Genomic DNA, 26,797 nt, shown 5'->3' with positions numbered 1-26,797 from the left:
CAAGGTTCCTAGAGTGAGAGAGAGAGAGAGAGAGAGAGAGAGAGAGAGAGAGAGACTGAATTGGTGTCACAAATGTTGTCGTAGGTCTCAGAAATAATGCACAGAGAGAGAGAGAGAGAGAGTGAGTGTTTTAGTGTCAAAGATCGACATTGTATTAATGAGGTTTATCCGCTGGCGTCGATAAATTGGAGTCACGCATTCGAACGAATGCACGAACACACTAACACGTGACTTGCTTGAATGCACACGGGAAAATCCAGTGACTTACATACACATTCACTCTCATTTTTTATGTATGTATGTATGCATGTGTACGTGGGTAAGAAGTCTATTATAAAGGGAGTTATATTGAAAAGTGTTATTACTTTAAAATAGTAAAAATTTAGCTGTTCTATGTTACAATATGACATAATGTATAGTTTTTTTATGTTTCAAGGTATATCCCGTTTGATATCGTTTAGTCTACTACAGAAATTCCTTTCGTAGCTTTTAAGAAACGATCAAGCTGGTTGAACAGGCATCTTCATGTAAGTTCCGTCGTCAACATGTTCAATAACTTCTTTCTTCTTTTCTTTCTTCTTCTCTCTCTTTCTTCTCTCTCTCTCTCTCTCTCTCTCTCTCAGTAATATGTTACGCATCCGTTGCATGACTTAACTTGTGGGTAACAGTATTCTGTCGATTCACTGGGAAATCCAGGTCAATTTTCTTTAGAAAATGAAAGTGCCATGCATGTAGAAAGTAACCTGACCTATTTTTTATTTCTTTTTTTTATCTATTGGATAAAAATTGTTTTTGTTGCAATGCCATCTACACCAGATAAGAAAAATTTGTACGATTTACAAGGATGTTTTTTTGTACGACTCACGAGGACAGATTTTTTTTTCTCAAATCATGAACGAAAGTTTTTGTAGAGTTCACCAAGAATTTGTATTGCGGTTCACAGAAATTTTTTGTGCAGTTTACAAACAAAAATTTTGTTGTGCAGTTTACAAAAACAAAATTTTTTTGTGCAGTTCAGCTAACTTTTTTTTGTACGAACCCCCGAAGACAAGTTTTTATAGGGTTCTCCAAGAGTTTTTGTACAGTCCATAAAGGTAAGTAGTTCCGACGGGAATATAAACCTACGCGTTCATAAATATAGCGACTCGCGCAAGGCGCACTTCGGCTGTCGTGACTTGAAAACAAAATCCTATCGCGTAGGCCTTGTTTGGTGTCTAGTTCTTCATTTGCATAACTTTCTCTCTGTATGTTGAACTTATCACTGATTTCTTAAATGATTTTAATTTGATAGAAACCTGTGAGTGTTTGTAAGATAGATTATTTAAATACATTCTTGCGGAACTTGCGCAGTTAGGACTATTTTAGAGTCCTTGGGCGAAATGGAAGCACCAAGGAAGCAGTTGAATAGGCAACACTTAGTTCAGTAATTAAAAGTGAGGAAGGGCTTAACGAATATAATAATGAATTAAGCAAACACATTTTGTTTTAACAATGCGAAGATGCCTTCAGAGAATGGCTAATTATGACATATCACTGGAATGCAAATATGAGGTTGTCAGGAAGCGAAAGTAATTACAGGTATTAAGTAATTTGATGATAATTAGCGATATTTATCACGGGGATATCTCTTAATCTGGTCCACAGCTTCCCTTGGGATTATAAAACCATGCTTTAATGATTTTTCTTCAGTTTGTATTTAATTCCGGGACTCATACACATGAAGGTGGTTCCGTAGGGGGGAATAGCGCCGTCAGTGCACCTCATGTGGTGCAATGTAGGCATTACTTAAGGTTATTTGCAACGTCCCTTCGACCCCTAGCTGCAACTGCTTTCATTCCTATTACTGTGCTTCCGTTCATATTCTCTTTCCTTACCATCTTCTTCCACCTTCTCCTGACAATTGATTCATAGTGCAACTGCTTTGAGGTTTTCCTCCTGTTACACCTTTCACACCTTTTCACTGTCAGTTTCAGTTTCAGCGCTGAATGACCATAGTTGCCCCAGCGCTTGGCATGTGTGCTTAAAATTTATAAATTAATCACTCTGCATTGGAGGAAGCGAAAATTGGAGACTTGTGGGGTGGAACTAGTGAAGGTTTGAATGTTTTATCATCGTTTGACTTGTTTTGACTCCTCTTGACTTGAGTAATATGCTGGAGATATAGTTCTAGTATCGCCATGGTCAAGGTAAACATTCTTCTTCCTGTGTTTTATAGGCAGTTGGCTGAATTCCAGTGGGAGATGTGGGAGCTTTGCATGGCTGGAAATGAAAGGCGACTAATCTTTCGGAAGGTTTTAATTCAGAACTCAAATTCAGATTCAAAACTTGATTCATATGAATACACTTGTAAACGTATACATAGCTGGCTCCACTGGTATAGTAGTGTCGTGGCAGCCACTCAGATGTCGCGGGTTTGCATCCTCCCCCCCCCCCAGGCAATGAAAAGTCACAGGCTCTATATCCTGATCAGTTACTGCTGCAGTGTGGGGTCTGTGGTGGGAGGTTGAAACCAACATTCTTTGGAAGCTTGAATTTGAAGTCAGTGGCCCCTTTGGTATACTGAAACATTAATAAATATATAGTTATTGGTAAATATAACCAGATGATGGGAACATGCCATAAACATTGTTTTAATGAAAATCCTGGTCGTGGAGAACGCAGGAATCTGTATGTATGAAGACGAAACTAAACTGATTGTTTAAAAAAGCTCATGATTTATCATACAGGCTACCGTTAAAAATTAGTTCTGCCTCGTGAAATTTTATATTTAATTAAGCGGGCGTTTGGTTGGAATACTATAAAATGTATTGGACTTTCTCTCTCTCTCTCTCCTTTCTCTCTCTCTCTCTAGCCTCTAGAGCAATATCTCTCTCTCTCTCTCTCTCTACCTCACTGACCTGAGCAATATGGGTAGTGAAGTCACCTAAAGCCCAGAGAGAGAGAGAGAGACCTGAGCTGAGATTTAGAGAGATGTGATTGAAGAGTCACCTTTATGGATTTGGATTGAGAGAGAGAGAGAGAGAGAGAGAGAGAGAGAGAGAGAGAGAGAGAGAGAGAGAGAGAGAGAGAAAGAGAGAGAAAGAAAGAGAGGACGTGAGTCAAAATACTAAATTTCATTTACACCTAACCTTGAATCGGGTTATTACACCAATTGTATTGCTCCAGGCAAATGTCGCTTATTGCAGCCAGAGAACCAGGTGGCTCGGGAGACTGCCAGGCCTTAATTAAATAGTGGCTAACTGGGTTGCTAGTCTTGAGATTTTTTTCTTGTATTTATGGTCGATATGTTAATTTTTGACGAACAGATGAGAAGTGGATTACTTTTCAGTGTTTTGTTTGATGTTTTCTTCCTGTATGTCATCTAAAAATAGTGATAGTTATTATTATTTTTATTTTTGTGATTGTGTACTTTTCCTTTCTTAAATAATCGTAAACTGTTTCATACAGCTGTGGTTTTTGAAGTAACAGCTGCTGAACATGTTTTGTTGAACTGATGCAGCCTTGCTGAAAGTATGCTGTATTGAAGGGCCTTATTGAATACAAATGTCTGTTGTTTATCATTAACTTTCTCCAGTCTTCAGACTTTTTTTATACATTTCAGAATACTGTTTACTGTATATCTTGAACTTTCTCCAATATTCACATTTTTCTTTACATATTTTAGAATACTGTATACATACTGTGTATCATTAACTTTCTTCAGTATCTGCACTTTTGTTTTACTTTTTGGATTACTGTATACTATGTCATCAGCTTTCTTCAGTATTCAAACTTTGTACATTTCAGAATACTGTATATAGTGTCATTAACTTTCTCCAGTATTCACACTTTTTTTTTTGTACCCTGCAGAGACCATGGCCGGTACGTCAAGACCAAGTGGAAGCACGTGCAAGTCGGGGACATAGTGCACCTGTCGTGCAACGAGATCATTCCAGCAGACATTGTGGTCCTCAACTCCTCCGACGATTATGGAATCTGCTATATTGAGTCTTCCAACCTGGACGGAGAAAGTAACTTGAAGCAGCGGCAGTGTATCAAAGGGCTTGGCATGGTAAGGGGGATCTCACTATAAATCAAATTTCTAATTTGTTTTTGTGTGCACTCATGTATACTGCCCTAAAATGGAAGACTGTAGTATCTGCAAAAATACAAAACTGAGAAAAATGGTAGATAGTGCAGTTTTCCCTGGCCTTACTACTGATTTTGCAGATACTGCAAATGGGACCCCCCTAAATAAAGCATTGAAGAATTTTTCGAAAACTGCTGTAACTTGTGTATTAGTGTTTCACGAGCCCAATAGGTGGCATATCTCAATTTCGAAAGTTTTGCAGATGTAGGGCAGTATATGTGTAAGGACGGGGTGGTAGGGACAAGGGCACTCTTTCATAAGAAAATTAGTTAGTTCTTGATGGCAAGATTTTTCTTTTCTATTAAGATTATCATAAGTGCCAATGAAATTAGTACCTGTAGTTTAAAATTACATTTTTTTTATTTTTCTTAAAAACTGGTATTGTTAAGTGCCCAGGAAATGAGGTTAAATTGGCTTTTTTTTTTATTGGTATTGATTGACAGTGCCAAATGTATTGTATGGGAAGATAATGAATATTAATTAAAACAATTTTTCTGTGGATAACTGTATTTGTAGAGTTAATCTTTTATTTGGGATATATTTGTGTGTGTAGTACTTGTAAAACTCATACAATATCATTGTATATCGATGTGTGGTGTTGACCATCACCTATCTATTCTTTCATTAGTGCAATAACATACAGACTTACAAGTACAACTTGCCTTCCTACGCAGGATGATAGGTTCGAAGTGTCGAAATTTGACTTTCGAATGGAGGTGGGTGCGCCTACCACCAAGATATACCACTTCACGGGCACTATTCCCTTGCCTTCGGGAGAAAGGGTGCCCCTCACCAAAGACAACTTGTTGCTCAGGGACTGTGCTTTAAGAAACACAGATTTCATTGAAGGCGTCGTGGTTTATGCCGGTAAGTGCAAGGTGGTTTTCAGAGTTTGTTAGTGTATCCAAATGAAAGGCTATTTTGTATGTGTGTGTAAATTTTTTAAGACATTCCTTCAGTCTACCTCAGTCTGCACACTTAGTAATATGAAGTATTTGGATTACATGATTGTTCTTTATTTTAAGCAAAGTTGTGTATTGCATCACATCTACCCAAGTATATTTCTATGCTGTACTTGTAAACCAGATTTAGCAAAAATTAATAGATGAAATTTTTTCAAAAATTATTTGTTGAATTTTGATAATTTTTGGTTGAACATAGTGATTGTAACTTTTTATTTCCACTCATTTTTGTTGGTGTTAAAATTTTATCATCTAGTTCATCATAGTGATCATAATGTTATATTTCCGATAGTTTTAGTTGAAAAGTTATTGACCTTAATCTGCATCATAAAAGTAATATTTTATTTATTAGCTGGTGTAAAGTATTGAGTAATAAAAAAAAATTTAATTAATAAAGCAGTGGATTGGATTTCCTGTACATGTATCCATTTGTGGTAGACTTTCCAATCTCCCTCAAGGTCTTAAGCATGTTTACATTTCTTAATGTTCTAGATCTGTATTTTACTCATTAATTTCCAGTTATACTGCATACTGTATAGATCTTTATATGTTACTATGAAAGAATAGGAAGTTTCCTTCAGATGCTAGTTTAAAGACTGTTGACTCATCAGAGAAGGTGAATGCTTGGGTTTTGCAGCCCTTGACGAGAATTGAATAACTGTGTCATTTGATTTAGGTAAATGCTCTGTAATTGCTTAGATGGCTGTACAGTACTTCTAACCCATCATAAATGTTTTTCCAGAAGGTATCAGTTTTATAAACACTCAAATTAAGGTGAAGCAAATAGATTTTGTCCATTTCAGGCTCAACTTTCACTTAATCATCTTAGATAATTTGCTTCCTTAACCCATTCTTTCCAGGACGTGAAACAAAGGCCATGTTGAACAATGGGGGCACAAGGTACAAGCGCTCCAAATTAGAGAGGCGGATGAACATAGAAGTCATCTGGTGTGTCGTCATTCTCTTTATTATGTGCCTCATATCCGCCATAGGATCTGGTGTCTGGCAGGTAAATCATTGTGAACTTTAAACTAAAGCACTACTTTCATGCTTAAAAGTAATATCAATCTAGAGGCAACAGTTTTAATAAAAAAAAAAAAGTTTTGAGATAAAGGGCACCGTTATATTGCATTTTCTTCTGTGGCTTGGTTCGCTGAGTAAACGTCTTTTAGTGTTAGGAAATGTTTATGTATTTATCATTTGAGAAAATTATTGCATGTGCATGCATTGCTCAAATTCAAGTATCTTCTGAATACAGTATATATTCTTGGGACCCATTTCATTCCTAACCTGTAGTTATGGGGTTCACTCTTGATTAGTGTTAACCCCAAAAGAACTGTTTTGATATGCAGAAGTTTTTACTACCAGAATTTCAAGTCTGTATTTGTAAAAGCAGAAGGATGAATGATTCGGTCTTAGGTAGTGAATTTAATTATTTATGCCCTCAGAGCTATTATGAGGAGAGTGCAACAGCTGGAAAAGTGCCATTTATTCCCCCTGAAAACTTGGATCCATCTGTCAAATCAACAAACCTCTCCAATAACCCCATATGGGTGGGGTTTATCAGTTTTTGGACCTTCATTATCGTATACCAGGTTAGCTTCCTCTGGTTAATCTTTTTGCAAGAAATAATGAAATCCTAATTTGAAGCATTGTTTGAACAGGTTAACTGACATTAATTTTATACGATTTCGTACAAATGTTTCGTGTCAGTTTTTCTCTTTTCATCTTATGTACAGTATTATGCAGTATATAAATAAATTGTCTTGGGACTTATGAAATTTGTTAATATCCAGGAGCTGGTTCTCAGCAATCAAGTTCTGTATTTTCGAAATCATTTGATGCATTGATTATATTTTTCAGGTCATCATTCCCATATCTCTGTATGTTACTATAGAGATAATCAAGCTCATGCAGATATATCACATACACAATGACAAAGCATTTAAAGATAAGAAAAGTGGTAAAACTATAGGTAAGACCCCATCAATATGTGTTTGTGTAAGTGAAAGTTTTGTTTCTAATTTGCTCTGCTATTTTCCATGGTACACTGTACATTTTAGGTAATAATTGTTCATTACTATTGTCTTTAACTTTTCAGAGTGTCGAGCACTAAACATTCCAGAAGAACTTGGCCAGGTGGAGTATGTTTTTACTGACAAAACAGGAACGCTAACTGAAAATAACATGGTCTTCCAGCGCTGCTCAATAAATGGTACTGATTATGGCCATACACCTGTGATCATTAATAAAACTGCGGTAAGATTATTTTTGCATGTTTGCTTATTTGAAATGCGAACTTTGTCTTCATTTTCAAAGGTTTTTAAAGTCTTTCATATCAGTTTGCAAAACAACAGTGAAAGATCATAAAGATTTTATTTTTACAGAAAAGATTATTGTATTTTATTTCTTGCCTGTCCATCTGCCCATACTGTATTTACAGTATGATTTGATAGAACTGGAACCAAAATTAAGTAAATTTTTTAAAAACTTGCACTGTTATATGTATTGTTTTGTGGGATACTAATGTAGTAGGTATTTAAGAAATTAATATTGCACATATTATGTAAGTTAAGTGAAAGTATGTTACTGTAGTTGTCTGAGGTTATGGTATATCACTGTAAAATTACACTTAGGTATTTTATTATTTCAGGAAAGCAATGAGCGAGATACTTTTACCCTCAACAATCAGCTTCAGCAGGAGCTGACATCCATTGAGCTTCCGATAATTTACACTCAGCCTGGCAGTAGACAGAATGCTGCCACACCACCTTTGAAGGAGTCTTTGCAGAGAGTGCTTGATTTCTTCATCACACTTGCAGTTTGCAACACAGTGATTGTTGCAAAATATCCACACAGAGATGAGGTAATATATTTTTTTTATCTTAGCCCTAACAATGTATGTTCCTTGATATGTGAAAATGACTTTTTCGGTTTTTTGATAATGGTAAGACCTTCAGATTTATGAATCGTTAAGGAGGGCAGTTGGCTTATGTGCAGATGTATGTTTCTTTACTGGATTATTTTTTTATCTTTGACTTGAATTTTTGTGATGTGGGGTTAGCTTTAAAATAATTCAACTAGACCACTAAGCCAAAAATCTTAGATCTCAGTGTTGGCCATGTAGTAATGTAGGGAGTCAACTCTTGAATAGGGGAACATGTCTAAAACAGCAACATTGAAATTCAAATATATATGGTACATCATCAATTTCAGTTTTGTTAAAGGCTTTAATGGTTTAGTAACTATGACAGAAATTGTGTTAAAATTTTAAAAATAATTTGAGATTTGAGATTTTTATCTTTTGTGAAATTAAGTAATTATAAATGAGTTCAGTGGCCCTGTAGGGTTCTCACTTTGTTGCCTTTTTATTGTTTCAGATGAATGCCAGCGGTACTATAGTGCCAAATGAAAGTGCCAATAGTTGTGATGTTAGTGAAGCTGATAATACAAGTTTTGACACTACGAACACTAACTTGGATTCAAGTTTTAGTACCTCAACCAGCACTTTGAATTCGAACTCTTGGAGATCCAGCCGTTTATTTCGAGGAATCATGTCCCTGTCAAGACCACTTTCACCCATTGCATCTTCACCTCGAAGCACTCCTCCTCATACTCCAGAATCATCCCCACGCCATCCACCTTTGAATAATTTAACTCCTAATCATCTCCTGCCATCGCCAGCTGTTAGCGTCATGCTTAATCCTATTGATCCGTCAAGTAATAGTGGAAAAATGAGTGACAACATGGGAATAGTCTACTCAGTACCGAATTCGGGTCCAGCAAGGCCGTCTCTCCTAAATATTCAGGCAGCCCAAGTGTACACTGCCAATCTTTCAAGGGATACTCGTTCCTTGACACCTTCGCCTATGGATATCAAGCCAATCTACGAAGCTGAAAGTCCAGATGAACTTGCTCTGGTTGATGCAGCTTACAAGTATGGATGTCGCTTGCTCAAGAGATCCCTGCACAATGTACTGATATCGTTGCCTGGCAAGTAATACTAGATTTGAATGTTTCTGACCAGTGTCATTGAACATACCACTGGTTTGCATTTTCAAAAGTTCTCACAGAATTTTCAGTATTTGGAAATGATTTCCTAATTTTGATTTTACTTCACAGGGTATGGATTGTGCGAGTTTGAAGTGCTACACGTTCTGCCGTTTGATTCCAATAGAAAAAGGATGTCTATTATAGTGCGTCATCCTGAGACACAAGAGAAGATTTTATATTGTAAAGGTGAAAATCACAACATGCCTTAGTAATAATATTTGCTGTTGTAGATTTTTGAAATTACAGAAAATACAGTAATCCAAAACATAAAAGAAGCTAGTGGGAACTGTGAAATTAAAAATTTCTAACTTTTATGTATGTAAGATAATTGGATAAAAAATAAATAAAAACAAGGCTTGCCTGTTTTTACAGAGTTCATCAAATAAATGTTCATAAGTGTTATGGTAACTGTTATATTTATTATGTGTGCTAATATGTACGTGTGCTAATATGTACATGTATAAAAGAAGTTACATAATAGAAAACAAATTTATATATTTTGGATATTTTCAGGTGCTGATAATGCTATTTTAGATAATTTAAGTAGAGCCATAGATGACAAAACAAAGTTGAGAATATTTCGCACGCAGCAGCAACTCAATAGTTATTCCAAAAAGGGTTTGCGGGTGTTGTGTATGGCCAAACGTGTTCTGTCTGATACAGAGTACGAGGACTGGGCCATGAAGCATAAAGAGGCAGAAAATGCCCTCTCTAGTCGTGAACATAAGCTTCAAGACTCATATCATCGGATTGAGAGAAACTTTGAATTGATAGGTATGTGTTTTGTGAACTGAATTCCAAAGTCATAGGAAGGTTTCATTTGATTTTAATACATTTAAGTATTTTGACAGTAATCCGGTCATAATGCCCTCCTTTTTTTAATTGCTGTTTTTTTGTAATAGTAGGTTTGAAAGTAATATCTTATGTTAAATTATGCAGTGTATAATGTTTTCTTATTTGGTACAGGTGCCACTGGTATAGAAGACAGATTGCAAGAAGGAGTTCCTGAAACAATCCAAGCATTACGAGATGCTGGTATTGTTGTGTGGGTTCTAACAGGAGATAAGCAAGAAACTGCCATCAATATTGCCTATTCTTGCTCACTATTTGCTTCAAGTATGGAGGTCAGTGTGAGAGGTTCTGCTTTACTTTTTTGTTAATTTTAACAATATTACCATTGAAGTAGCATTTTTAGTAGTACAGTAATAAACAACTTTTATTTAAAAATGTTCTATGTGAAAAGATGGCTATGCAGTCAAAGCTAATTTTATGTACAGTAAGGTTGTTTCCACTTTACTCAGGCTTTTATGAGATTCAGTGATATAATTTTTTGTATTTTGTTTTTCATAAGTTTTACTCTGTAATCTGTTGTGCTTGAGAAGAATTTTGTGCCTACATATTAAGTAATAAGGATTTTATTTTCAGATTCTTAAACTGAACGCACGCACAAAAGATCAAACTGACAGAATGATAAAATTTTTCTTGCAACAAATTGAGCAAGAAGAAGCATTACAGGCACAAGCAACAAGCAATGGTGGTGCACGGATGTCTGGTACTTCGAGAGGCGCAAGTGTTGAGTTCTCTAATGTTCAAGGGAATTCTCACAGGATCTCAAACTCCCCAAAAAATAGGGGACTTGTGATAGATGGGAGAACACTTGTGTAAGTGTTGTAATTTTATTATTCACTGACTTAATAATTTAGTCATGACAACGTCTTCAAAATGCTTAACATCTTGAAGGAATTGGTATGATGGAGATGTATAGAAGAGTTAATGATGGCTTCATGGTGGAACAAATTTTATGAAAGTGAAAAATCAACTTAAATTAGAATATGAGGTATTCTACAAGTATGACATACTGTTTGTTGAAATTTACAATGAAACTGTAATATTTCCAGTGGAAATAGAAACCATCCCCTTTAGGTGTATTCCTCATTGCAAACTGGAATCAGTTATTGAAACTTGATAACAAGTTTTGATATTGGGAAACATTATAAACAGATTACAGTGTGAATCCTGTTGAAATAGTGAATAGCAAATTAGTGTATAGTAATGTTCATATTATGCAGTTAGTCTTCATATATAATGAATGCTTTCATTTCCTAACAGGTTTGTTCTTGATCATCGAGCCAATTTGAAGAAGCCATTCCTTCTGCTTGCTCAGAAATGTAGCTCTGTGCTTTGTTGCCGAGCTACACCTCTCCAGAAATCTCTGATAGTTCGTAGTGCTAAGGATAACCTCAAAGTTCTTACACTTGCCGTAGGCGACGGTGCTAATGATGTGTCCATGATTCAGGTAATGTGAAATCTATGAACAGTATTGTAAATAAGTAGTTTTACCTCCTCTTTGCCTTTAAATTCTTCATACTTTTCTTAGTAATTTTTTGTAAGGTTGATGTAATATTAATATTTTTACTTGATTCTTCTTACAAGAGACAGCAGAATTCAGTTTTCTGTTACTAACAAATCACATTGTAACAGGACCTTTTATAAATATCAGATGGAGGGCAAAATAAAAAAATTACATCCAAACATCTAAATGAAATAAAACCTAAGGAAATATTGATACTGCATTGTCTTTCCATATCGCAAACCCTTTAACTCACTAAATTAGCTCTACCCCACGCTTTCACAATCTGAACTTTGCAGACAGCTGATGTAGGTATTGGCATCTCTGGTTTAGAAGGTAGACAAGCTGTGATGGCGTCAGACTTTGCCATTGCCCGTTTCCACCACCTTGAGAAACTTCTGTTAGTTCATGGCCATTGGTGCTATGATAGGTTGGCACGTATCATTCTTTACTTCTTCTACAAAAATGCTGTAAGTATCTCAAGCGCGGCATGATTTTTACCAGTTTTTGAATCCTAAAATGTGATTTGTGGTTTACTTGTCTGTTTTTGTGTTGTTGGTTTAAAATTTTTGCTATACTGTCTATTGTATCGTCATAAGTATCTCATAAAAAATGGTTGGTGCATTGAATAATTACTCTTCTTGGTCTTTTCAGTCTTTCGTATTTGTTCTGCTTTGCTACCAGCTATATTCAGGCTACAGTGGCAGTAGCATGATTGATCAGATGTACCTGATGGTATTTAACCTGCTCTTTACATCAGTCCCTCCTATAATAGTTGGTAAGTTCATTTTAGTATATCATAATTGGCATGTCTACATAATTTTTGTAAGTTAAAAATTTGTTGTAAGCACCCAGAATGGTAAGTTTTGTTTGAGTGCTAAGCTTATGTTCATCTACACTGAATGAACTCATTTGCTGCAAATTACTCTCAAGGAAACTTAATAATATAAACTTGGATTATCAGATAGGAAACTGTCACGATTTGTCGAGTCTATCAAGAATGTTAACCTGCTTTTTTGTCGACAGGTATTTATGATAGAGACGTCCCCAGGGAACTTCTTTTATCACAGCCACAGTTGTATGCTCAAGGCCAAGAATCACGACTTTACAAACCTCATTCCTTTTGGATAAACATTTTGGATGCTTTGTACCAAGCTGTTATAATCTTTTTCTTTGGGGCTGTGGTAAGTGTTTTTCGATAAAAATTTCATGTGTAAAATAAAGATGTAAGGAAGTTTCTTAAAATTACTAGTCTGATAAGGAACAGATGATGTTGAGGGTTTTTTTGTAACATTATTTACACATAAACATTAACTCTGTTTACACATAAACATCACTCTTTTGACTCCATCTTTGTTTCCATTACACTTCAGTACTTCAGGTTTTACCATTGCCATCAGCCTCTGTATGAAAAGAATTGAATTTTAAACATTGCCTGTTAATGGTTAAACTACATAATCATTTGTTTTGTGTTTTTTGTGTACTAGGTAGTTAATATATAGTATTTCTCCCACTAGCTTCATGAAGATTCAGATGCTGGGATGTATGAATTTGGCATGACAATTACCCACTCAGTATTAATTGCACAACTGCTTCATATTGGCATAGAAACAAAATCTTGGGTGAGTATTTACTTTGTCTCTATTTTTTTTATTACTCAAGATTATTTTTTTATAGAATATGAATGGAATGTTTCACAGAAACAAAAATATAATGACAGTACTGTATATTGTTGTTAAGTCTGCAAGTCAAAGGTGTCTCCTTTCTTGATGCAGTATTTCAATGCAGTTTTTCCAAGTAGCTCACTAAAGGTTTGCCTTAATTGAGTTTCATTACTGTAATGAGTCCTTTTTTATTTAGTTTGAATCAGTGTCTTGGTTGTATGATTCAAATGCTAACATATATTTATTTTTCCATTACATCAAGTAGTTTTATATATTTATGGAGGAGGAAGTTGATGCATAAGTATCATAATATTTGAGTTGTAGTTGAGAGCTATAAAAGGTCAGAGAACATTGGTGAATAAAGAATTGAGTTTTAGCTGTAAATGTAGAGCTATGGAAGAAAAGGAAAATTTTTAAAAATCAGATAAGTGCAAATAGGGTGAGAATTTGAAAGTTTAGAGGGAGGAAAGAAACACATCACTGAACCAGTCCAGTAATTAATTCACAAAACTGAAATTGTGAAACTTCATTTAAAGTGAAAGTTATGCAGTAAAGGATAACTTTGACTGCTCTTGGGTTCTTCGGGATGAAATCTTATGAAGAGGATCTTTAAAATTTGAAAATCAAATGGTAATGATGCAGATTATGCATAAGCTGTATTAAACATCACTAAAATTTCACCTGTTATTACTCTCATGAACAACATTCAGGTGGTGATAATTAAAATTCTAGTAAGGAGATTCTTTAGTGTGTTAGATTCCTTGCCTTCGTGTGGTGCAGGTGGTTAATTGCAGTAAAGAAATAAAAAGTAGGAATTCTCCAGTACCTAAGTTGGAAACTGCTAGCAGTGAACCTCTCAAAGGTCAGCTTATGACTCAAGCAATTTGCATGCCAGACCATTCCGAGATTTTTGCCAGGTTCTGAGACAGTTTTTAGTTTTCTGCTAAAGAAAACTATTGAGATAGCTATTTGTCTGTCCATCCACACTTTTTCTGTCTGCCCTCAGATCTTAAAAACTACCGAGGTAGAGGCTGCAAAAGTTGTATGTTGATCATCCAACCACCAATCATTAAACATACCAAATTGCAGCCCTCAAGCCTCAGTAGTTTTTATTTTATTTACGGTTAAAGTTAGCCATGATCGTGCATCTGGCACTGCTATAGGTGCCAACAACACAGGCCACCACTGGGCCGTGGCTGAAAGTTTCATGGGCTGCTGCTGAGTTTCATGGGCTGTGGGTGAGAGTTTCATACTGCATTACAAGCTGTACAGAAAACTTTTTTTACTTGTTTGATGTGTGCTGAATTCATATTTTTACTTCTTTTTTTTTTTTTTTTTGGTTCCCTTTTTCCCATTATTTAGATAATTTTAAGTATCTGCAGAGTAGCATATCAAGAGATATCTGTAATTGAATTTTGTGCTATTAATCACTCATTCTTACAGACTGTGATTCATGTGGGTGGAGTGGTACTCTCCCTTCTAGCGTTCTATGTATTTGGCATAATTTACACCATGCTTTTCCCTGGTGGGTTTGGCTCCCCTAGTCAGTTTGGGGAACTAGAGCATGCCATGACTTCTCCTTTACACTGGCTGACAGTTTTACTTACGTCAGTCATTGCAGTCTTACCTAGGTAAGGAACATCCTGTCACATAAAATGTCCAGATGTCCATATTTTAGATTTTTTAATATGGTTTTAAAAGTTAATATAATTTCATATAGTATCAAAATTATTTCCTAAAGATAGTTACCAGTCTTGTACATTCAGATACATTTGTGTTACATATTAATTCCCCACCACGAAAGACAAAGTGGTAAATCTATTTAAATTTATAAGATTTTAGTCATGCTTAAGAAATATGAATACAGAGCACAAAGTACTGTATAATAGCTTTCTACAGTTTTATATTGAAAAATTAAATTTCTTAGTACTATGTTGGTATGCAGTTTTAAGCTTCGCTTGTCATTTCAAAACTTGGAGAGGATCCTGAAACAGTATTTGCCTTACAGATTTGTGGTCCGGGCTTTAAAGTGGTCTTTAAATCCCAATGAAATCATGCAGACAATGATAGAAACGAGAGGAATAAGGAAACAAGACTTTGTGGTGTCATGGTCAAGATCAACTTCTTCTTCATCTGTGTACAGGTAATTGTTACTCTTTCCAAGTATTTCTCGCCCTGATTTTTGACGTTCGTTTACAGGATTTCCTTTACTGTGCATGACCTTCACGCATGCAAAACTGAATAGGTGTAGCCTATAGAGTAGTCGAGCACAGTTAGGCATAAGGTATGCTCACTTTTTCACTCTTTCCCATAGATCATCTTACAGTGGCAGTATTGTGCATGAGGTAATTCAGTTACTTGGAGAAAGCAGTTTATAATTGGGAGACACAAAAGTCCATTAAATGAAATAGTACAGTAGCACATTTATACAAATTTGGTAAATAGTGGTAGCAGAGATTTGGTATGATAAAAATTAAATGGTGATTAGGTATGGGGAGATAATTATTAAAAGGCATCATTAGCATAAAATGGCTATAACAGTTGAATGGTCCTATTATTCCTAGAACCATATAAATTGACTATATATAATATTAGGATACTGCACTACTAATCAAAGATAGCTAATATGCTCTGGTTGTGAGTAGTGAATTTTATTGATGAGAAATGGTCTGCAGATGTTTAAATTTCATCCCATTGAGCTAATATACATTTGCAGTTATTTGATAAATCTGCATTTTATTTAAATCAAAAAGTTAGTTTTATCATAAATAGTATCCTAGTTCAGTTAGATGACTTGACCTGAATTAAATTAGAGGTAATAGCCTATAGAATAATAATGTGTTAATGCTTTTAGTACCCTACATTTGACATTGCGTTATCATATGTTTACTTTGTTTTTTAGTCAAGATGAAAATATTGAACTAGTTGTTCCTGGCAATAGGTGTCTTTTATTGTGTATCACCATGATTTAAACCATTGTGTGTTAGATAAAAATTACCTCATCCTAGTGTAATACCCTAGCAGTCACTATATGTGCATGTTTGTATGACCAGCTATTGGTACATCTTTTAGTTTGTACTAATTGTATTGTGTAAAACCTAAACATTTTCCTCATAATGGAATGCTGTAAAAAAATGAGAAGGGTATGATTAATTTAAATTTTCACACAGCAATATTAAGAGAAGAGGTATGTTCTTATGTTCTTGGGAATTTTCTTTTTTTTTGTTTTACAAACTCATGTACAGTCATATACAGTTCACATTCATGGTCTGTGAAAGATAATGCAGTCTTCTCTCATAAACAGAAAAAGATTGGTAGTGCTATAAATACATCGCCTGGACCCACAGGTTTACAGCAGCCACTTGCCACACTTTTTCCCTCAAATGAAACAGTTTTGAAAAATAGCATTGTTGGCATGAGGAAAATTGAGTGGTTTGTATGGAATTTTTTTTTCCATTATAAACCTGACATTCAAATATGGCTTGAATGACAATGTAAGTGGGAAGGTCCAAGTTGCTGAATGTCCTAAGGTGAACTGCAAGTCTAGGAAAGATTAGGGGTTGAGGAATATTAGTAGTTCAGTATACCCCTAACTCCAACAGATGGAAATAAGCAGTGTTTGAGATTAGAAGAAACCTCATATAAGTAGAACAAAATGTAATCTTTAAGGATGGGGCCAACTTCCCACTAAGATATAATGACCATTAACCATGGAAAAAAATTGAAGTGGTCTGGGAAACTGAAGATGAGGAAGTGTGCCGTTACCTACCTTAAGCAGGTAATGTCTGTTCTGCTGCTGCTTATGGTCCTAAGAAAAAATGTAACTGTGTGTTACATCCATAAAGTAAGAAAGGCAGTCATTAAGTTTTGATATCCGAGGCATTTTGATGAGCTGTGAACAGCACTGCAGACCATGATAAAATGAGGCAGGTAGTTGGTGTGAACCTTTAGGTCTGGGTGACACATGTATGTTAGTATTGTACTACCAGTCATCTTCAGTCTATTAGGAAAAAGACTGCAGAGGCTAAGGCATTCAAATATGGCAAGTGTGGGCTTTATATGAGTGATTGGTCTCTGCAAGTTACACTTTTGTAATAATCAAGAAGTCTGTAGGCTTGGTGTATTTTTTATTATAGGTAAACTTGGTGAGCTGCAATCTCCATCATCATTTCATCATCATCATCATCGTCATCATCTTTGCCTTCATTATTGCCATCACCTTCATTTTACCTCAGGTTTTTTATTTACAGGGTTATATGTAAAATTATTCCTCTCCACTATATTTTGTTGCGTGCATTTTGGTCAGTTTCCATGTTATCTAGGTCTTTGTTTATGCCCTTTTTCCTGTTGCTTCTATAGCTGCTGATTAATTGGCCCTCGTCCCTTTTGTTTACATGCCCAAGCACTCAATATCTTATTTTCCAGCTTCTGACACCCATCTCTGATCAACTTTCATAGTAATACATCTAACCAGTTCTTTACCACCAGACTCTCAGCATTTTGTATTTAGTCTTCAAAATCTCTTCAGTTTTTATTTTAGTATGCCATATTATTCTCTAAATTGAGAAGTACAGGTCTTTTATATATTACCCGAGTGGAGGGGAGAGGAGCCAGCCATCATAATTATATTATCCTATCATTCAGTCTTAGTGATGTAAACCTCATGTTTTTATTTTTTCTGTATACTTTGGGTCCTATCTTTTCCTTTAATACATTCTAAAATATTCTGGTCAGCTTGTCCTTGACGAGTTTGCCCACTACTTTTAGCATATGGCATATCCCCTAATGGTCTTAAAAACATCCAGTTCTCATGTTCCCAAGAGTTTTCCTAACCCCTTCAGTGTTATGCTCCATTGGTTCTTTAGTCATATCATCTTCATTCAGTAGGATTTCAGACGTCTGTCATCATTGTTACAGTATTACTTTTTATCCAGTTTCCTATTTCATATTTTGCTTTGCACATTTTATATCTTTTCTACATTTGTTCATCCAAACTTTTCTTTCACTCACTGCTATGTTGAGATTCAAATTCTTTCTTCCTAAATCTTTTTGTCTTTTTCACTTGTCTGTTGGCCTCTTTTCTTCTTGTGTACCTCTTCCCTGCGTGTCTTTTGCTAGTACTTGAAAGCTTTTGTCTTTTCTTCAGTTGCCATTGGTTCCGTTACACTTTTGACTCACTGAAAGGGCATCATTATTTTTTTATTTCCTCTGGTGACATTTTGCTCTCTCAGCCAGTTTCAAGGAAGTTTTATGCTAGGGGACCTTTTTGTGCCTTCATGGAATACCCGATCCTCCACATTATCTTGCCTTAGGAACAGCTGTACAGTAGTTAATTCTATAGTGACTCAAATATCTCAAGAGAAAGTTCAGACATTGAAAGTTTAAAATGGGTTTAGCACTGTATCTCCTAGTTTTTTCTTTTATTACTCGCACACTGAAAGAAGTAAGGGGTGTTGTGTTGAAGACACTGATGAAAAATTCTATTCTGCTGTATTATTGTAAAAATATTGCCTCCATATTATTGGATAATAAGTCCCATAAATTCTGATTTAACCAAGGATAAAGGGCCATGTTTTAGTTTTCCTGAAACAGTAGCCTACACTAGCTTGCCTTGTACATCCAGTGAATAAATGGATAAGCAGATGTGGGTGGGAAGATCCAGCTCAACATCTTTTTTGAATTGGCTAAGTGAGGTTCGGGACTTCAGAGGATGGTTACTGTCTAGGAACAAGTGGCCAATGGATAGGTGTTGTGAATACAGTTTAAGAAGAATGAATATGAATGAAAAGAGGGATGAATCATAATATAAAAAATAAAAATGGAGGAAGGCACAGGTGGATTGCAAAAGATGAGCATAAGTTCTTTATTCAGTGAATCAATCCTTTAATGGAGTGATGCTGTATCACATTTATTCAAGGGATAAAAATAATTATTGGCTCAAGCAAGGCAGTGGAATGTAGTATGTACTGTACAATGTACACTCATACTTGTACTGTGCTGAATAAAGCTAATTCATGAATGGGATATTTATTTTAAAAGTCAGAAAAGCATGGAATGCTGTTTAGTTGATTTTAGGCAATATGTTGTGTTGACTTAATGTTGTTAGCCACTTATTGCATGTTTTTGTATCCATATACAGCATTTTTTTATCCATGTAATGTACAGTGTTGTATAGCTTTTATTTAAGTCATTCATTGGTATGCAGTTCAGTAATTGTTTTAGGGGTTCACTTTACGCAGTAATTTAGTTTTGATGGCTTATTGTTTATGAATGTTTTAGTCCGTATTATGAGTAGTTTTACCTTCACAAAATTGGATAAACAACTTGAGTCTGTTCTAAGTAGAGATTTGGAATTACAAATGTAGGATGTTTTTATGCCAATTAAAAATCTGCTGAAAATAAATCAGTTAAAAATGTATTTTAATGTGTTAAAATTGAGTTACAAAGTTCTTTAGCACTGTTAAACTGTAGATCATAAATCAAATGTCTATGGGGTTTGGGTTATTATAAAATTTTGTCAGTGCTGCAGCTGTTTTAAGTATTTTTACTCAGTTATATATATAGATTCTAATATAATAGATTCAAATATTTTGAGAAATTTTGCATGAATTTGAATATTTGGAGATTTTGTTAGCTGTATGTGAAAGGTTAATTTCAAAATTTTCACTGTCAACTGAAATTGCCCCTCTTGTATAATCCACTAAGTATGAATTTTAGTTACTTTAAATTAAATTCTGTTAAAGGTTTTCAAAAAACTTGTCTGCCTTTTTTTCTCCAAAGAATTCTCATTGTGTGCTGTCACTTCTGTTTCCATTTTTCAGCTTAATATTTGCCACAGAGTCATTTACTTCTAGCTTATTTTGATACTGATAACTTTTCATTTTCTGATAGTTTCACTGGAATAGTGTTTTTCGAGTTGAAGTTTTGTTAATTAATATTTTATTTAGCAAGACTTTTTTTTTCTCTTTGCATGTATTAAAATGCTTCATTCCATGATACCTTCTTTGCTGACAACTTGAAAAAAAAAAACATCTTGCTGCAGGCGCCGAGAACCTGGCCCCTAACTGTTCTGTAACCTGCTTAGACACTGTAATTTTCCTGTTTTCCATGATTTTTTTAAGATATAATTTTTAATTATAATCACTGTTGTCAAGTCAGTGCTTTTAAAAATAGTTTAATTTTCACGATAGTAATAACAGAATTACAGTGTCTTAAGCATACTCGCTGAGCTTTCTCCTGGCACGGATCTAAGAAAACAGGTTTGTCATTGCATGTTTTTATTTTGGGTCCAGGACTTCAGCACCATGTAATGTTACTGTAATTTAAGAGTAGTGTTTGGAGGACTGTAGAATAAAAAATTTTACAGTTGTAAGATTTTTTTTAGCATGCTGTCATTTAGAACTCCCCATCATTAATTGTGCCATTTTCAAGTCATTGTTTTTGATATTGGAGGCTAGATTTTTTTTTTAAATTGTAAAGCTTCTCTGACTCAGAAAAAAATTAGGGATAAGTGATTTTCTTTACTGTAATGATTTTGTATTTTGATGTTGTAGCAGTACAGTATACAGTTGTCTATTAACTGTAAGTAGGTAATCATAGATGTTAGCATTTGGTGCTGAAGAGACTGTTCTCAAGTACTTTAATACTGTTGATATACATTCCTTTTTCATTGTGTATATGGGTTTCTGATGAGTGATTTGTAGGATTTTAGTAATCTTTTTCTCCAATTTACTTATTCCCCCCTAAAAATTACTTTTCAGAATACTGATTAGAATTTATTATATAGTTTTAATTCTGATTATTTTTTTTTTAGTGCATGTCGGAAAGTTGGGAGTCCATATTAATGAAAACTGTTCAAATTTCTAATCTATGTTTACTGAGCAACAGTTGTTTTAAGTTTTTAACATTTGAAAAGTCGCTCATTATAGTAATTTAAATTTTGCATGTTTTAGATAAACCACACAGAAAATCACACACTTGCACCTTCATTAAGTAATTTCAGTTTAGTTATACTTAACTGATTCATCTTTCTGTTTTGATATGAATTAATTTCATACCAATCCTTTGTATTGCACTGTATTGTCACTCAGAAAATTATTTCAGGAATAATAGATTGGAGAAGTGAGTCCTAATACTTGTTGTTCTGGTCAGAGACTGAGTGACATGGATGTTGAATTTATACACTGTCCATATTTAATTTTTAAAGTGTAATTGAGATAGATAATTGAATTTCAAGTAACTTCAGTATGTAGTTAGTAGTTTGGGTATTAATTGTGAAATTGTAGCATGTAGTAATCAGTTTGAAATATATAAGCATCATATTCAAACTTTCAGTTAACTTTGAGGCAATACTAACAGAACCTTTATTTTCAGAAATAATTATGAAGCTGGTGATGAAGCTTCTGAACCACTGAGTTCCATGGTTACAACAACCACTGTTGTCACAACTACAGATGAAGCTGAAGTATGAGTGGTTGTGCATTGTGAAAAAGGACACTGAATGGAAAAAGTGAAAACGAAAGCATCTGCTCTTTGCAGTTGCTGTATTTGATAGACTTTCCCTGGTTGCTGTTAAATTCCAAATTTTCCTTGAATATTCAGCATGTTTGCAAGGGCTTAGCTCAGGTATAATAGTATGTTTTGCCTGACAATGGAAAGAAAATTGCTGCTGTCCATTGTTAAAAGTGATTGAAGCACCTCGTTAATGACAATCATCTATTCATTTTTCTTATGTACCCTAAAATTATTTGGTGATATTGAGATTTTAAGAACTTGTAACCCCAACTGTATTAACTTGGTGAAGCACCTCAGGAATTTAGCAATACTGCAGTTATTTTTCTGTTAAGTAGGTTCTAATGTATGTCATTTATTGGCTAACTGCTCAGTGCTTACCATAGGTCATTCACCTATAGCATGTAAATTTGTTGAGATTAGCGAATTTGCGCTCGAATAGCAAATGAATGCATCATACTGTCTTCAATTCTTGTGCTTTCTTATTACAAGTAAGATTAACTGCTGTCAGATGTTTCATGACATTAGGATGCGGGGAAAGGAAATTTTTCACAATGTATGTCATATGCTGTAGAGTATTCCATTATTTGGGTTGGCAGTGATGAATGTTTTTCTTACTAATAATCCTGTTAGGAAACCAAAATGTTTGCCACTAATTTGTATGGTAGCTGCATATTTTGTAGCTCTGATATTGGAAGTGAATTACTGTAGTGGGCAGGAGGATACTTCCAGAAGTCCAAAGCCAAAAACAAACTTATTGACAATTATGAAATGCAAACCTGCATGTTTTATGTTGATTATTATAGAGATAGGCTAATATAAATGTGCCTTGACTGTTTTGTGCTTCCAGACATGTAATTAAATTGGAATGTTCAGTAGATAAGTAATGTTTGGGCACGTTTTTCTTCAGTGAAATTCAGTCCGTTTCAGTTACTGAAGTTGGTTCCATTTCATTACCATTTTAAAGATATACTTTTAATTTTTTTAGAAGCCTATATTTTTTATTATAAATTCTGATGGGTCTTGTTTTTAAATTGTTTCACTTGAGAAACATTTATGTTAGTATAAGGAATTTGCAAATATTATATTTAAAATTGTTGCTAATTCCATTTATCACACCTTTCCTTTTAAGAAACAAGAGGTATTTAGTATGTTGCTGGTGAGTTGACTGACAGCAAACAAGTTAGGAATAGTTAAAGGGTCTCTCTAAACTTGTTGATTTTTTAAAGCTGCACTGTGCTAATTAGGTTTTCGAGTAATTGGCAATGTCTTGTGTCATTTTATCACTCCTTATGAGAAGCAGCAAGTCATTTTTAGGAGTTTTCAGTGTTATATCAAAGATGTTGATATTCATGATAAACAGCCCATTAAATGACCTTTTTATTCAGGAATTTTACAGCAGTATTTTTTAAAATTAATTTTAAATTTTGAATGTCCTCATTGTGGAAACCTTTGGTACATGAGCTGAGCCAGTAAAATCATCTGTTGATTGATAGGTCTTAATTTTTGTTTACTTTGCAAGAACATTAAATTCATTTTCCCCTTGTACTGTATATTCTCATTTTTAAAATTAATCTTGCATGTTTTTTTTTTTAAATATACTGCACATTCAAATTTTTGAAGAGGGTTCTGCAATCTAACTTTAAAAATCTTAAAGAAATATAACTTTTGATGCATCATAGAATGTTAATTGTATATGTTGAATTTCTGAATTTTAAAGGAAAACTAGTCCCTCAACCTTTTGATGTATTTTGCTATTCTTGTATTCCACGTAGGCAGAATTTGTGCCATTAAATATCGTGTGATTAATACATTAACTACATCTTCCATAAATGGCAAATGTTTGTGAAGGAAGAAAGTTTCAGTGGCCATATACTACATCTATGAGAAAAATTGTATAAATATGCTCATATGCAGGTGCTTACTTGCTCTTGCAATCTGTCAGGGTTCACACTGCCAACAGTCGATGTTCTTGAGGGTTTCTACTGCTGGGAGACACCATCACCTAAATACAGCAGGTTCATCAAGTGCATACATGTAAAAAGTTATGTAAGGGACCAACTTAAATGAGGGCATAAGCAGAACAATATCAGGTTGTAAGAGAAAATAATAGCAGTTTGACTGAAAATATTTTTATGAACAGAACATACAAATAACCAAAGTTACCCTTCCATTGTTTCTTAGTTTTGATCACAGTTAAATGCTAATAGTATGGCTAATCCTTTTTTTGATGTAGCTAAAGTGAGTTATTAAATAACCTCATACATACATGTATTAAGTTTTATGCCTTGGGGCTTGTATGATAATCGTTCTTTCCACTCTTAAGAGAAAGCAGTGACATGACACCTTTTGTTTGTATTATTTTTCAAGCATCTGCACTCTTGAAACCCTCAAAAAAAATTTTTCAAAAAGTGCATAGTTATCTTCTCCAGGGCATTAGAAAATTTCATTGTGTGCCAAAGTAGTTGGTAATACAGTATTGATAATAAGTTGAATCATATTTATCATATGAGAGATTATAATTTTACTGCTTTATTTGATCAGTCTTTACAATCTTGTGAAGAACTTAACAAGTACAGAACTGGTCTAGCGGGTAAAAGTATTTTATACTGTGTATATATTTTTGCCAAGATTTCTAGAACTCTTCATTGTGAAAAACTTCATCTTTTACATTTTTTCCAAACAAAATTAATTAGATATTTGTTGCTCTGAGTGTTACAAGGTTGTAAACCAGACCACTGGCCAAACTACTAATATTCTCAGTGAAACAAATAACTTTATTGCTGATGTTTTTGTGGCCCATTTGCTTTAAGCCTTTAAGAACTTTTATCCTGCCATTTGGTTGTAATTATTTTTAATGTATTTTGTTGTGATCAGACACAAGGGGGTTTTACAAGACCTATAAAATGTACATAGTATTTTCTGTAAAAAGCAAAGTTTTGTTTTAATATTTTTAATTGTTTATCAATGCCATTTTTGTGTAATTTGCTGGTATTTTTATCGTCTTGTGATTTTTCACTTGAAACATTTTACTTGTATTAATACTATGTTTTTAATTAAAAAATTGTACATAAATTATATATAAATAATACATTCCTATACAAATTCAAGACATTAATTAAAGTGCTTTTACCACAAGTATGTAGAGAAAATATACCATTTCCAAAGTGAGTAAGGTTCCTTTAAGCAAAGTGGTTATGATTTCCTCGTTTCCACTTGGCAACACGTTCCTTATGGGAGGATTGTTGGCAACAGCTAGTGGCATCTCGAAATATTCAGATCCTGAAAGTTCATGCTAAGGGAGATGTACTTAGGGTGCTTTGTGCTGTTCATTGTAGGCAGTGCTTCAGTGATCCTTTAATACTACTGTAGTTCATTTGAAAACTAGTTAAAAGAATTTTACAGCAGTCCTTTGGCTGCACCTGTGTTGCTGTCTCTAAATTTCAATCTCCTCCCAGGATTCACTTTGGACTTGCTTAAATGTCCAGCTTTCACAGCCCATTGAAGAGTGAATACAATAAATATGATACTTGTCAGGTTACACTGAAGAACTTACCAAACCAATGATTTTGCAGGACAGTGATGTTTACCCAAATTTTACAATTTTGCAAGTCAGTTGTTGGATGAAGATGCTACCTTGCCTGTCAGGGGATAGAGCAGACAATTTATCCTGCTGCCATAGCTTGCATGTAACTTGAGTCTTTCCTTGGAAATATTCCATCTTTTCAATTAGTTTTATTGAGAGCATGTATAGCACGAGGATAAGTTAGAATAGAAACATTACGAACATAGTTCACACATTTAACACAATTTTTCATGTTTAAGAGCCATCTGGTAAACAAGTCTGTTCTACTTTATTGAAAAGTGAATAGCACTGGTACCCCAATGGGAATTTGACATTTTTTCAATGGTGTACTTTCTCTTGACTCAAAGGTAAAAGCACTTCTAAAAAACATTTAGAAATTGAAACTAAATTTTATTTTAAATCTATAAATGGAATAAACCATTCTGTAGTGCCTTTGCATTAACAAAGTTTTTTTATTCTAGTCAGTTTTCAGTTCTTTTTAAGGTACCGGCAAGATATTTATTGTGATGTATAGAAATACTGGATTGCAGAACACTAGGTGTGCATACTAGTTATGCAGTGGAAAGTGTCTTGATTCCATTCTTTTACATGATTTCTGTATGTCTTCAACTGTAAATTTTTTTATAACCTTCACATTCCTTTAAAAAATAACTTACAGGCTACTGGAGATTGGGGCAGTGTTAAATGATTAATGTAAAATATTCATATATATATACATATATTTTTGTGAGAATTGTATGTATTGTACTTATAATTTATTGTCATATAATTTTCCTATTTTGTTAAGTGTTGACAGTGTACAGCTTTTACCAGTTAAATTGCTAGGATAGTTACTTTTGTTGCTACTCTTTCTTTGGTAACATTTTCTGTAAAATAATATATGTAATCAGTGAATGCTGTTAATAGTGTCTGGTATTCATATGAGAAAAGGGTACATATTTTGTCATAAAGTCCAAGTGGAAAACAGCTGCACAAGTTTGGGAATTATGTTTTGTTTAAACAAGCCAAAATAAATATTTTTATTGTACATTGTGTATCATTTTTGCTTCTGATGAATATCTTTAGTAACTGCGTCACACGTTATACCTACACAATAGTGAGGAGAGTGGATAACTCTTACCACAATTAATTGTAAATGGAAAAATGACAAATTTTGAAAGTACTTTGGATAACTCTTACCACCTCTTACTAACAAAAATGACAAATTTTAAAGTACCAACATACAAACCAGAGGTCTTTGCATGTGGGATTTACTTGCAGCGCAAGCTGGAACTGGCCATTTAACTAAAAACAAGGTGGTTATTGGTAGTTGGCTACCAAAAGTAGGGAAGGAAGCCCTGCCATCCAGTTGGTAAGCATTCACTTTACCTTTTGGCCCAGGTAGGAGAATGAGGGGTAGCTAGAGGTGGGCCATTTATGTAAAGACTGGTTTGTATGTTAGGAAAAATAAAAATTACTTCAAAAATCTGTCATTTGTTCCTATACAAATACAAACCCTCAGTCTTTACACATGGGAAACTTATTTCTTGGTGGGAGGATTCT

General features: G+C 34.4%; 1 protein-coding gene across 4 annotated transcripts in view; it reads left to right on the top strand.

Moving 5' to 3' along the window:
• The window catches only part of LOC136826186 (phospholipid-transporting ATPase VD), a 173,108-nt gene extending 146,826 nt beyond the window's left edge, over positions 1 to 26,282 (top strand). For 2 of the 4 annotated variants that reach the window (XR_010849580.1, XR_010849581.1), the window contains exons 6-26: positions 3,850 to 4,051; positions 4,804 to 4,996; positions 5,952 to 6,100; positions 6,540 to 6,686; positions 6,955 to 7,066; positions 7,193 to 7,350; positions 7,745 to 7,957; positions 8,472 to 9,084; positions 9,214 to 9,330; positions 9,658 to 9,918; positions 10,111 to 10,268; positions 10,570 to 10,805; positions 11,254 to 11,440; positions 11,794 to 11,964; positions 12,149 to 12,272; positions 12,521 to 12,678; positions 13,012 to 13,116; positions 14,602 to 14,789; positions 15,167 to 15,301; positions 20,201 to 20,417; positions 21,532 to 26,282. Coding sequence is in view for 2 of the 4 variants with exons in the window: in XM_067083280.1 (XP_066939381.1) it covers positions 3,850 to 4,051; positions 4,804 to 4,996; positions 5,952 to 6,100; positions 6,540 to 6,686; positions 6,955 to 7,066; positions 7,193 to 7,350; positions 7,745 to 7,957; positions 8,472 to 9,084; positions 9,214 to 9,330; positions 9,658 to 9,918; positions 10,111 to 10,268; positions 10,570 to 10,805; positions 11,254 to 11,440; positions 11,794 to 11,964; positions 12,149 to 12,272; positions 12,521 to 12,678; positions 13,012 to 13,116; positions 14,602 to 14,789; positions 15,167 to 15,301; positions 21,532 to 21,628 (3,724 nt within the window). In the remaining 2 variants the exon portion in view is untranslated. The remainder of the gene's footprint in view (positions 1 to 3,849; positions 4,052 to 4,803; positions 4,997 to 5,951; positions 6,101 to 6,539; positions 6,687 to 6,954; positions 7,067 to 7,192; positions 7,351 to 7,744; positions 7,958 to 8,471; positions 9,085 to 9,213; positions 9,331 to 9,657; positions 9,919 to 10,110; positions 10,269 to 10,569; positions 10,806 to 11,253; positions 11,441 to 11,793; positions 11,965 to 12,148; positions 12,273 to 12,520; positions 12,679 to 13,011; positions 13,117 to 14,601; positions 14,790 to 15,166; positions 15,302 to 20,200; positions 20,418 to 21,531) is intronic. The other 2 variants (XM_067083280.1, XM_067083366.1) reach the window with 1 other exon arrangement.
• The last annotated feature ends 515 nt before the right edge of the window (positions 26,283 to 26,797 follow it).

Source organism: Macrobrachium rosenbergii, chromosome 1, assembly GCF_040412425.1.
Source record: "Macrobrachium rosenbergii isolate ZJJX-2024 chromosome 1, ASM4041242v1, whole genome shotgun sequence".
Taxonomy (NCBI): Eukaryota; Metazoa; Arthropoda; class Malacostraca; order Decapoda; family Palaemonidae; genus Macrobrachium; species Macrobrachium rosenbergii.
Note: the sequence above shows the minus strand (reverse complement) of the source record. Positions and strands in the feature narration are given on the sequence as shown.